This window comes from Camelus bactrianus, chromosome 35, assembly GCF_048773025.1.
Source record: "Camelus bactrianus isolate YW-2024 breed Bactrian camel chromosome 35, ASM4877302v1, whole genome shotgun sequence".
Taxonomy (NCBI): Eukaryota; Metazoa; Chordata; class Mammalia; order Artiodactyla; family Camelidae; genus Camelus; species Camelus bactrianus.
Genome location: NC_133573.1, coordinates 8,710,324 through 8,723,424, shown reverse-complemented (window position 1 = coordinate 8,723,424; position 13,101 = coordinate 8,710,324). Strand labels below are relative to the sequence as shown.

The following is a 13,101-nucleotide window of genomic DNA, read 5'->3' as shown; positions in this document are numbered from 1 at the left end:
AGGCTCCGGGCACCTCTGCCGCCTTTTCTGTAGCTTCAAGCAGAATCAAAAGACATGAGAGGCAGTTCCCTTACCTTCGTCCTCATCGGAGACAGGAGCCCTTCCATTTTGGCAGAATCCTCATGCCAGTTTCTCTCTCCTCCAAGTTACTCTCTCTGCGCGCCGTCCTTAAGCATCCCACATGAAAAGAGCCATGCCGGGAGTCCCCGGTCACTCCCCTCTCCCCGGTGGCGCCGCTGCACCGCCACCCTGTCTAACTTGAATCCCCAGTGCCTGAAAAGCACTGTTCCAGAGAAGCCGGCTCCTCTCCTCACCCTCTTCCCTCTCTCTTTCTCTCTCTCCCGCGCTCTCCCTCCCCGCCCTCCCTCTCCTCCCTCTCTCTTTCCATAATCTGCCTACAGCTCTGTGTGTACCAGGCTCACTTGACAAATGAACCCTGTCTTAGGGACCGCATTTGAGCCGAGAACAGTGATCTGCACCAAACCACTGGGGTAGCTCACCCAGGACAGGAGGCACGGGGGGCTGGGCTGTGCCTGCGCATCCCCCGTGGCTCCCCAGCCCTGCAGCCGCTCCCTCTCCAGCTGACAGCCAAAGGCACTGCTGGAGCTACTCATTCATCCCTCTTTTAAGGGATGGGGACCCAGACAGCCACCATTACCCAGCTGGTTTTCAGGCTGGGGTGCAGAAAGCCAAAAAAGACATCTCACCAGTTGGATATTTCTAGATGCCTATTTGTTAAGCCCAGTGTTAACATCTGGACAGTTAACTGGGTTTTTTTGTTTTTTTTTTCATTGTTGTCTGGTCAGATGTGTTTTTTTTTTCTCCAAAGAAGAGGCATAGCCTCTTCTTCGGAAAAGTTTCAAAAGCAGATTTATGGACTTGGTTCCTGAACAACTGAGCATGAAATATTAAGTGTGTGTGCCATCCAGGACTCCAAATAAACCAAGATTGAGTGTTTCATTCAGCATCGCTGGTCATTGGTAAAAAGTAGACAGTGAAAAAATATTGCCAAGACCTGGGTCAGGGCATACTGAATTGGAAAAAATTGAGATTTTCTGGAACTTTTTTATGCTTGAGAAATTCTCTGTGCGGAAATAATTCAGAATCTCTACGTCATACAAGTGACACCTGCATGCCTTACATGAACTTATCAATAGGATTTAAAGCTGATGCCCCCGTCCCTCGTCCCTGGGATGGAACTCATCCCTCTACCCGCTGCTTTTACGCCTGACTTCCTGATGTGTCTCCAGGACAGAGCGACCCAAACTCTGTCCTCCAGACGGCGTCAGAGGTCGGCCCCCAAGCCCAGCCTCTTCCTTCGTTTGTGCTTTTCACCCCTAAACTCCTGTTTTCTCCTCCCGTTTGTACATCTTCGGCCTCAGGGTCTACACCAACTCTATTTCCCCCGACTCACCTCTTTGGCTCATCCCTAGTCCTTATCCTACTGCACTGTCGGTGCACGACTGTGACCTCATTCTCGCTTCCCCAGGCACTTCCGTCCTTTGACCAGCCTCGCGCTGGGACGGATCCTCAGCGACCCCGACGCGTTGCCGGCAGCACTCGCCTCAGAGGCCGGATCTTTGCCATCTCCGGGGCCTCTAGTCCTTGTTTCTCTAGCCGTTGGCTTAGCCTTTATTTTTCCATATTGCGTGTACCAGTGTGTGTGGGGGGGCCTTACTCTTTCACTGATTCAGGCATTCCACAAACAGTTGTCATCTACCTACGGCCGGCCAGGACCTGTTCTCGCTGAAGGTGCTGCAGTAGAGAACGGGTCGAGAAAGCCCTTGTCACCTCTGTTTTCTGCTGTGTTTCTCTGTAGGATTGTAAACACTCCTGTGAGACGCCCCTTCCACTGCGGCTTCCTCTCTTTGAGGCCTCCCTGCTAGTGGATATCCATCATTCACTTTCTGAGGCAGCTGATCACTGATTTGGTCCACAATAATTCCATTCCTCCACCTCCATCTTTAATTTGATTCCCTCTGCTCTTCCCTAAATCCTTCCTTTATCTCCTCAAGGGCTTTGTTTATTTATTTTTGTTAGGGGGAAGTAGAGAATCCTCTTGATTTTTCAGATATTAGTCCTTACCCTGTCCCACCTACTGGCTGGACGTTAAAACAGGCTTGTCTCCCACGCATCACTCATTTAGCTTTCATCCTGTTTTGGTTCCTCAGTGAGCTGGACCAGATACACCCACCACATGCCTTCTACTTTCCACGAGTCTTTTCTGAAGCATTCTGCTCAGGTCTTTGTCCCTTCGTCATCCCAGAGTCCCTCTCGCCAGGATCACCAGCCCAAAATTCCTTTGCTTGAGTTTTCTCCTTGACCGACTGTTTTGTCTTTGGCACAGCAGATCTCCTCCTGCCTCCTGTTACTCTGACTCAAAATCTCCCAAAGTGTGAAAGTGGTGGAACGCAGTGGGGCTTTGTCAAGGGTAAAAAATATTAGACTGGTTGTACGTCTGAGGTGGATTGGTTTCTGACAAACTCCAAGCCTAGTTTTCAGAACCAGAACAGCCTTCCTGAACAAGAAGAAGAAAGCTTGACAAAGGGATTTGGAGTGTCCTGTCTCTCACACCACATGAAGAAAGCGTAACTTTTCTGGTTGTCCACACCCCAGTCCCCCAGCCCCTGGACTCTGGGGTTGCTCACCATGTTCAAAGTGGTATCTCAGAGGTCCCTGACTAACCCAAACCTTTGAAAATTGATAGGACCTGGACCAACTTAGGATCTTGAGATGATGCTGATGGTGAAGGTAGGGATGGAGATGATGATGGTGATGATGGCTGTTAAAACACTTGCACGAGGCACTGTGCTCCGTGATTTTCACACATTAGCTCAGACCACCCCCTCAGCCACCCCAGGAGTGAGGTACTATTCTTATTACTATTTTGTGGATGCTTTGGTCAAGTAATTGGCCCACACAGTGGAGCTCCATTTAGCTCAACCAGGCCACTGTTAGTGAGAACACTGTGTCCCTCTCATCTCCACCAGCACAACACAGGTAAAGAACTAAATTCACAGTTAATGGCCTGTTCTTTATCAGTTAGGGACTGCCAATTAAGCATTTTAAGCTGTATTGTTTTAGGCCGTTATGTTAATTTTCGTACTTCATTCACTTATCTGTTCATGAAACCAATACTCATTGGCCATCCGCCTCAAGGCAGATACCACTGCGTAAAACGCTTATCAATCACAAGTCTTGTGTTTATTAAAGATAAAGAGTTAGTTGTAAAATGGAACATACCAGTCAATTTACTACCTATAATTTCCAAGTCCTTTAAATACCAACCACTCCATCTCTTATATCTAAGTTATCTTACATATAAGTTGGTTAGATTTATTTGGGGATGGGAAGGGGCAGATGGCTGGGGTGGGGAGGGGCGGGTTGGCAAATATTCTAACTGGCATAGATGAGCAGTGTCAGTGAGCAATAACCATCAGCTCACGAGGCACCCTGACACTCTTGAAAATGACCAATGTTGCCGAAATATGCAAAGATGGGAACAATCACTCATACTTCTCCCCACAGGTTTCTCTAATCGAAGCATTCTCTGCTTACAAGTGCATGTTCCAAAAGAGTTACTTCAGCTTCAAAAAGGGCAGAAGTTACAATCTGGGATTGACTCAACCCTAAGAAAGTCAGTGGATGTCAAATGGATATATAGGAACCAGTAAAATACCAATGAAGTGTGCATCACAGGGAAAGGGGTTCCTGGCTGAAGTCTGCCTCCAGGAATTTCCACCATGTGGTGGGGGCTTCTGACCCTGGAGGGAACATGCCTGCACCCAGGAACCTTGCTTAGCAAATGCCTTTGTCCTTTGGGCCCTTCTTCTGTGAGGGAAAAAAAAAAAAAAAGAAGAAAGGACTTTATACTAAACTTCTCTAGACCAGGAGCACTTGGAAACGTCACAAAGGCCATTAGACAGGTCTCAGTCAGAGGCTCAGATTTCCTATCTCTCTTGCATTAAAATGCTGGCCTTTCCTTTCCTATGTCTTTCCATCTTCAAGATTAATTTCTTTAGGCCCCCTGTAGTCTCTGGGGACCACAGTCAGTTGCACGGTAAAGGCCATTATCCGAGGACCAAACTGCCCTGCTTCATAAACAGTTTCTGATTTATTAAGGTAGAAAGACCGACCCAACAACCATTAGGGTTTTCCCTCTGTGATTCAACACTCTTTATTTCTTAATGGGAAAGCTCCTCATTAAGACCTAGGCTTTAGGGTGATAAAACCTAGAAAAGACCTTATTCCTGGATGGGTTCCAGATACCTTGGGCAACACTCTTGGAGTCACTTTAGCTAACACTGTAAACCCCCTTCCCTCCTCCCCTCTCTCCTGCTTCTGCCCCCTCATCCTGGGCCACCCATATTTACTTTGCTTTGTAAGGTAAATATCAAAACATATCCCGGAGAAAATTTCCACTTACTGTATGCCGAAAAAAAGGGCTCAGCGAAAACTGCTTTAATATCCAAATACTTGGATTTACATTCGTATCTGGAATGGATAAGCATTCTATAAGTTATCACAATACAAAAATTATATACTGATCGACAATCTTTCAAAGTACTTTCACAAGCATTACCTCCTTAGTGCCTCATAATAATCCTGATAGGTGTGGCAGGTATTAATTTCCATTTTGCAAAGTTGGAGAGGCCAATAAAGAAGAAAGTTAGACTTACTATTAACTTTGAGCAGAGCCCTTTTTAAGTATCATCTCATTTCATCTTTACAGCTACCTGATTATTCCCATTTAACAGATGAGAGAATGAAGACTGAGTGGTTTAAGCATTGCAGTAGACTGCATCTTTTAGCCCCAGTTATTCATGCATTTTGTTATCCAAGCCGTCTGCCACTCAGACTTTGCCTGGCTCTCTCGCTTTCTCTGGGTGGCTATGTGGCTGGTTTTGGCCAATGGAATGTTAACAGATGTGGTACAAACAGAAGGCAGATGGTGTCCCTGGGAAGGGCATACCCAGGAGGACCAGCACCAGGCAAGGTTTGTGTTAAGCAGCTAATGGACATATGACTTATCCAAGATCACAGTTCTAAACAGCAGAACCAGAACCAGAACCAGAGCCCCAGATACAGGTCTTCCAACTCCAAATTTTAAGTTTTCCTACTGTACCACAGCTCCAAAAGCAAGTCATGGAGAACAATGGAAACCATGATCATTCAAGTATTTTCCAGACCTCTGGATCAATATCTGAGCACTCACTATATCACACACTCACTAGTACTTTCATGTTATGGAATATCAAGCATAAGACTGACAATGTTTCATCCTCAGTGTTTCTTTTTTTTTTTTTTTTCCTCCACTATTTTCATTCTATAATTGCAGAAGCCTGGAGGGGTGGGAAATGTAGTGTTAGTTCTAAGTCTTGGTTGATCAGTCATCTTGTCTTTATGATCTTTCAGATGCTCTGTCCCATTTTCTAAAGAACAGCAATTGCCAAAAGTTATCAGCAATCAGTGCAGCAGTTAATTGGAATCTAGCCCTGGGAGACATCTTCCTCCAGCAGTTCTGGTCCTTTGGAAAAAGTGCCACACAGCGAGAAAAAGAAACCTGCTTTATTTCATTTGCATGCAGAATTGAGCTGGAACTGGGCATCTCCCCACCCCTGCGTTTTTATGACAAAGAGGGAAAAGGGTAAAGAACAGAGTGACATTATTTTGCAAAGCATATGAAAAGATGTATTTACATTTCCTTCTTTCTTTTCTTTAAGATTTTTGGTTTAAGTGCTTTTGTCAAGAGAGCAGAAAGGAACAGTTGTTGTGGCTTCAGACCATTTACTCCAGTGTTTGCTTAGAAGACCTTTGGGAGCAGAAATAAGGAGAAAGTGGAAGACAGACTCCCGGGTGCAAGGCACCGGGAAAGCTGCTGGCCCTTTCCTTCCTTCTGACCCCTGTGGAGGGGGAAGAAATTGGAAGTTCCTTTAACCCTCTCCACCCTCCTCCCTGCAAAGAAGGCACCAGTTAGCATTGTTCATGCCTCCTGTTTCTGTTGGGGGTACTCATCAAAGCTCCAAAGTCAGGAATTGTGCTGAAGGATATTACGGAGGGAAAACACTTTTTCTTGATAATTCTCCTAAAGTGTTCAGGAAGGTCAAGCTTTAGATCACTTTCAAAAATCAAAATCTGAATGTGGCTGGGACAAAAATGACAGTGATCTGCAGAGATGGGAATCCTAGCCACTGTTTCTGCTTCTGAGACTTCTTTGAGCCCTCAAGCTGTGTAAACAGAACAAGAATGTCTTACTCCAAGGTGCCCATCCCGCACTCTGGGGGATGCTACAAGGTTCCTTCAAACCACATACATGCATGTGTTAGGAAGTGTCTTAGTCCATTCAGGCTGCTGTAACAGAAGTACCACAGATGGGGTGGCATGTAAACTACAGAAATTTACTCCTCAGTTCTGAAGGCTGGGGAGGCCAAGGTCAAGGTGCCAGTAGATTCACTGTCTGGTGAAGACCCACTTCCTGGTTCATAGACTGTGGTCTTTTTCCTGTGTCCTCATTTGGAAGAAGGGACATGCCAGCTCTGTGGGGGCTTCTTTATCAGGGCACTAATCCTGCTCACGAGGGCTCCACCCCCATGACCTCATCACCTCCCAGAGACCCTGCCTCCAAATACCATCGCGTTGGTGATTAGGTTTCAACATACGAATTTTGGAGGGACACAGACATTCAGTCAGTAGGAAGAACCTACTGTATGTCAGGCCCAGCCAGAGGCTCTGCTCTGAGGTTACCATGGTCATAGACTGTCATGGCTCTTGAAGAATTCCAAGGACTGGACATGAAAACACCCCCCAGCGAGCCATGTGAATTACACTGAGGGAGAACCAGCAGGGGGTTGGACAGTTAAAGTGGAACCAAAGGTGAGGGGAAGTGCTGATTCACTTGGCCTTGTGGATGAAGACTTCGTGGATTGGGGGGGTGCTAATCTGTGGCTTCAAGGCCACACAGAGGAGGCCACTCTGGTGCGGCTTCTGGTTGTCAAGATGGCAGGAGGGGCATGGAGGAGGGCGGGGCTGAAGAGAGGATCTCAAGCAGAGAGATTAATATGTGAAAAGCAAATACAGAGGCAGAAAAAAAATCACATGCTCCTTGAGGACAAAGGTAAGAACATCAGGGTGTGTCGAGTGCTGAGAAGTGATCTCCAGGTTCAATGATCTCAGATACTATTTTTCCTAGCTTAAAACTTAATTTACACCTCGCATTATTTGAAAAAAAATCTATATACTGTGCATAAATGAAATCATAGGCATAGTTCACTTTATACAACTAGTGTTGTCTTAAAAAGTTGCATACTAATTTATTGAAAATTCTGCAGGAAATTCTTTTATATTGTGAATGTTCATCCTTACAAGTTAGTTAATATGACAAGTTAATGGTGTGTACATGCACAGTACTTGATGGTCTCTTTAATTACCAGTGGTGACATTACCTAATAATGGAATTACGCTGAGAACGTGACCTTTCAAACAATAAATGTGCCTTGATGTGCATTATTTTCATAGCTCTGAGGAGTTTTTCAAATCAATCCTGCAACTTAAATTTCGTTGGCCAGTTCTGACCTGAGGCACAAAGGAAAATAATTGCTTAATTCAATTTCTGACTGTGTCAAAAGCATGGAATTAATGATCGATACTGACCGGCATCTTTTATCCCCAAACTTGGAAGCGCACTCTGCTTTACAAGCTGTATCTGAACCTTGATGTTGAAGTAAGTGCCTTAAAAGAGAAACCAGCAACTTTCTTTCATCAACAGAAAAAGAGGCACCAGTGCCTCTGGTCACAAAGGCATTGGCATTTTAATCAGACAGGAGGACTATTTCTGCCTCCATTCTAAGAAAACATGATTTTTCTGGTTCAGAACCTCAGCCTGAATCCAATAAACCAAACTCTGAATATTAAGAGTATTGACTTTAAACATAAGAGTAATTAATCATAAGAATCAAAAGAAATTATGAAATACGGAGTACAGCTATAGGGGAAAAAAAGTACTATTTTGAAACTTTGTTATGGTTTCTGGGCCCGATCATGGAATAACCACCTGGTCACGGTCTGGGGAAAGGGACTGGACCTTTTAAAACCAGATCGGCAAAGCTCTTACACTGGAACTCACTTTCTGTCTCAAGCTGGTTGAAGAATCTTGATTATTTACTTAACTGCTCTTTGTGAACTTTCTATTCTATTAAACAAAAAATGGGAAAATGACTAGTTCTCTAATGTCCCCAAACCTTCCTGAATAAATGGCGTTTTCTTTCCAATTTAAATGAGCTCATTTGCTCAACAAAGATTAAAATTCCCTCTGCAAGTTGCCGTGCCCATCTCCTGGGGGAGATCCTGCCTGTTTGCAGACACACATGCCCAGACTGGGCAAGACACAACTTCTTTTTCACCTCTCGATGAAATAAATCTCCCGAAACTTCGTTTCAAAGAAGCCCAGATGTGTGGCACCATGGGTTGTGTGTCAGAAGTGAAAGGAGAGAAGCTGGGTAAATAAAGTGGTATTTCTTCTTCTTTTAAAAGGAAATGCTGGATTTCCTTACTGCATCCTCAGGCAAGGATCACCAGGATACAACTCCGCAGGCACAATGGAGCAAAAACAAACAGGACCCGTGAAAGCAGTTGAGGGCGTCTCCCTCTCATGTCTGGGTATGTCTGGACAGTTACACAACCAGAGAGCCTGGAATGAAAGAAAACAATGCCCAGGAGAGAGGAATGCGTTGAATCTGAGTCGCTGGGCCTTGATTTTGCCTTACTTTTTCTCTGGTAATCCAGCCAAAGGCAATCATACACGCTGATCACCTTTGCCAGAGTCTGTGTCTGGACAGCCTTTTCCTAGGTGCAGAGCTCAGAAATCACCTTCCATCCCACTTTTCCTATTATGCATACAGCATGGTGTAGCCCAAAGCTACTGTGGGGTCTGCTCTGCAAGTCTGTCTCAAGAAGCCCAGAAGAAGACATCACTTGAATAAGACTCTTGCTTCCTGGGAGACCTTAGAAGAAAGATTTAGAGATGGATTCTTCTCATTGTTTTCATGTAGTCCAAGACATCCACAGGAGAGATATTTGTGACTTAACCTCAACAGCTGTAGAGTATTCTTGGGGAAAGAGGTACCACCCTGAGAAAGGAGAGGTCCTGGAGGTCAGAACATTGCAGCAGAGGTGGACACTGAGGCCCTGATAAGTCCTGCCACATTCTCCAGTCTTCCTGACCCTCTTGGGGACTTAGTCTAAGTCCACAGAACCAGAGAACTAAATCACTAAAACCTCCAAGACATAGGAAAAAGAAAACAGGGACAAGGCAGGAAAAGGGAATGTACCCAATGGGTATGAGGCTGCAGGGACAGCAGTCAGCACTGTAGGTGGAGCCATGGCCCTGAGGTGACAGTGCCTACTGGTGATGCTCTCAGCAGAAAAGGAGACGGGGCGGCCATGGCGGTGGCAGGGTAGGAACCAGAACTGAACCTGCATATGAGTGGCAGGAGCATCAGGGGTTGGTAGCCAAGGAAGAGTATCTCCAGAAGCCACAGGAGAGCAGGGCAGTAGTGGCCTCCTCGGGGACGGGCATCTTCAGCTGTTCCAGAGGGACACGATGGGGCAGCACTAGAGAAGGCTGGCACCAACCAAAACCTCAGGGCAGAGTAATCCAGACTAGTCTTGGAAGCTGTGGGGCTGAACTGGGCTGGATCCAGCAGAGGCAGCAGTGGCCAGGTTCTGTATGGAGAGTGGGATGGAAAGGTGACAGCACTGGGGCAGACCAAGGCAAGGCAGTGGCTTCAAATAAACAAACACATGCATAAACAAACAAACAAACAGCAGGGAATGTGCAGCTACAGCAGAGTCATTCTGGGTCAAATGTAAAGACAGAAGGATCGGTTGCACGGGGTCATGGTCAGTGGAGCACTGGAGTGAGGGGGGGAGGGGGGAGCTGGGATCCACGTAGTTGAGCAAAGAAAACATGGTGGTCTGGGGACCCTGCTGCTCTTATATTCAATGTCATCGACACGTGGCCCAAGGGTAAAGACTGTGCATCCTCTTCCCTCTTAAATGTATTCATATCCTCCTGAGAGAGGAGAGGGTTGTTCAGCCTCGGAGGTTGTGGCTGTGGGAGTGAGCTCCAGAGTTCTGACCAGGGGATGCAGCAGAAGAGGCTGTGGCCTTCCACTGCTCAATGTGGTGCTGGGTGTAGTCGTACCCTTAAAGAATAATTTACAATAAGAAACAACTTATATTCTATAAGTATAGTGATGTTAGGCTCAAAGGCATTATAAGCCTACCTCCATTATATATGAGTATATATTATATACTAGAGTTGAAATTTATATCAACCAGTCTATCCACTCATTTCACAGATAGGTAAATTGAGTCCCGGTGAGTTCAGTGAATTTCCTAAGATTGCACATGTTCTCAACCCTCCTAGTCCAATGTTCTTTCTCCTGTCCTTTGTAAATAAGGGTATTTTCTTTAGACCAACCTTACAAATGCTGGTGGAATGACTTGGAAACTCTCCAGGGACACCTGCTTTGACCAGTATCCAAGGGTCTCCACTCACCCTCCAATGTACACAGAGAGAAGTTGCAGCCAGCTATGCTGGGAAGAAGTGATAGGGAGGACACAGGTCTGTCGCAGGGAAAATACTCAATGAACACTTGCTGGATGATATATTTTGGGGTTAGAAATAGAGTCAGAGAATTTAGTTTTTATTTGAACCCATAATTTGCTAGGAGAAAAGAAAGTGATACAAAGAAAGATAACACAAAGAGAGCCGGAACTAAGTAGAAATGGATGGCTCACATTCCCCTGGGGCACTGGTCAGAAAATAAAAGCCAGGTACCATTCTGCCCTCTTAATTAGGCGTAATTACAGGGTGCCCAAGCAGAAGGTAGTTTCCCGTGGTGGCCAATCCCTGCTACTCCCTGAAGAGAGAGGATGAAACGGTTCATCAGCCTTATGTGCTGTTAGGCTGTATTCCCCATGAGTAAGGTGAGGAGGGTGCATTCCAGAAGCCCCCCAAATGCAAGCTTCCCATCTTTAATACCTTATAGGAAAGATACCTCCACATACTTGTAGTCCCCTCAAATGTAATACATCCAAAACTCAACTCTAACATTCTTTCTCCCAAATGAGCTTTCTCCCCAGATTTCCCAAATGCTGTTGCTGATGGTAATAATTCTTCCAGTCCATCTCATACTCGTCCCTGCCTTCTGCCTCTCCTCCTGTGCAAGGTCCCACAACCTAACACCTGGGCTGTTTCAATGCTCTCCTGATTGATTTCACCAGTGTTTCTTTCTTAAATCGCAGAGTTGGGGACACAGCATTCCCTACTAACAAATGCACAGTAGTTCCCCATGACACGAACATGTAGTTCAACACCTTAATTTGGCTTTTAGAGTCATCTACCATCCTCTATCCTAGTTACCTCCCCTCCTGCCAAACTCATTACTCACTCAATCATTCCCACTTCTAGGCCACCATTCCCACTTTCCCATTTTTATTCCCTTATCAAGGATCTCCCCCTTAATCAGTGAAATAAAGGAGGCAAAGGGCCCAATGCCCTTTACTTAATAAGCACTCAGTAAATATCAACTCTCTTCAAAGTCCATGGCCACTCCTCTTCATCAGGAAGATTTCCTCAGCAACCCAGCTTGCCCTTCATCTCTAGCACCTGTTTGACATTTAGCTTTGGTTACCTTTGTTGTTCTCTTAACTTTTGACTTCATCTTGACCCTTGAGCAGAGGCTCTTATGGGTTTGTATTTCCATCAGTTTGTGTTTCTCTGTATTTCCTTCAGTATGTACCGTGTCCTGTAGAGAGTGAGAGCTGAGTACCTTGCACCGACGATAATGTTACAGCATCACTAGAATGTTTTCCTCACCTCCAAACCCACCTGCATCACTGGCTCATCTCTCATCCCCTGCAGCAGAATTCCAGAAATGTAAGAGTTTCAGATGAAGAAAGTAGTAAGAGGTGGAAAGAAAACAAGTATTCATTGGTTACCTCCTGTAGACAAGGTAACCGTCTTTGTTCTTTTAAAAAATGTCTCCTCATACAAAGGAAGGATAATATAAAGGTGGGAATTGATTCAGTCAGGGTAACAAATGTTGGTGTCATCGCTTAGAACTGGAGTCTGTAAACTTCTGACTCCCACTGAAAAGCAGCCAATGCCAAGGTGAGTTTAGATGGACTTTAACTCAACCAGATACCCATTAATGAGAATGATGGTGAAAGTGTTGGGAACTTAAGTCGGCCCCAGTAAGAAAACCCTTATAAATTTCATGAGAGCTCAGGAGAGATTTCTGTCTGTCTTACTTGGGTTGGCAAGCTTCACCGTGTTTACTCTGACTCTAGGTTAAGTCACCTACCACCTTGATATCTCGTATATGTATACCTAGGGCAGTTGGGGTTCTCTTGACTAGTACATCTTCTTCCAAAACATGTTTGACAAAACTTGTCTAAATGTTTTGTAGACATTACACTTTGAGTAAGAAAAAGGCTTTGTTCATCACTCCCCTTTCACAGATGGGAAAACTGAGGTACAGACCATTACAATGACTTGTCCATTGTTTCATGACACACCAGTATGCCCTTCCTTGCCCTAGTAGGCTAGTCTGTTGCCCATCCTAGAGTGAAAATGGTAGACTTCTCCTGGCTAATGACCACCACTCATATATCTCATATATTGGTGGCAATTCTAAGAAAACTGGGCATTTCAAGTGGGAAAGGGTCATCCGCTTGAGGGAATTTTATCTAGATGACACACAGTTCATGAAATCATAATACTGCTGACCTACAGCCATGGTTCATCAAGGCAAAGGTTGACACCCAGTTTAAGTGCTAGCTCATCAAAGAAAGGTTTTCATGGGATGGTCCTAGTTTATAAGGCTCAGAACTGATGGTAATAAAAGTTCATGATGGCTCTGGTCTCAGTGTCACTAATTGGGAAATGGAGTTGACTGCTTCTCCGTTTCCCATGCCGTGCATCAGGCATCATGTGACTACTCAGAAGAACAAAAAGTAGCATCAGGCCGTTGCTATGGAGACTTAAGAACCATCTGAATTACTGTGGCATCATAAAAGCAAAATTCCAATCATCAG

General features: G+C 45.2%; 1 protein-coding gene across 3 annotated transcripts in view; it reads right to left on the bottom strand.

Moving 5' to 3' along the window:
• FRMD4A (FERM domain containing 4A) overlaps window positions 1-13,101 on the bottom strand; it is a 576,901-nt gene that overhangs the window by 438,576 nt on the left and 125,224 nt on the right. The window contains exon 1 of one of the 3 annotated variants that reach the window (XM_074358298.1): window positions 75-145. The exons of the other annotated variants lie outside the window; for them this stretch is intronic. Within the exon in view, the coding sequence (XP_074214399.1) occupies window positions 75-107 (33 nt within the window). The 5' untranslated portion in view covers window positions 108-145. Of the gene's footprint in view, window positions 1-74; window positions 146-13,101 lie in introns of those variants that run through there. 3 annotated transcript variants of the gene reach the window in all.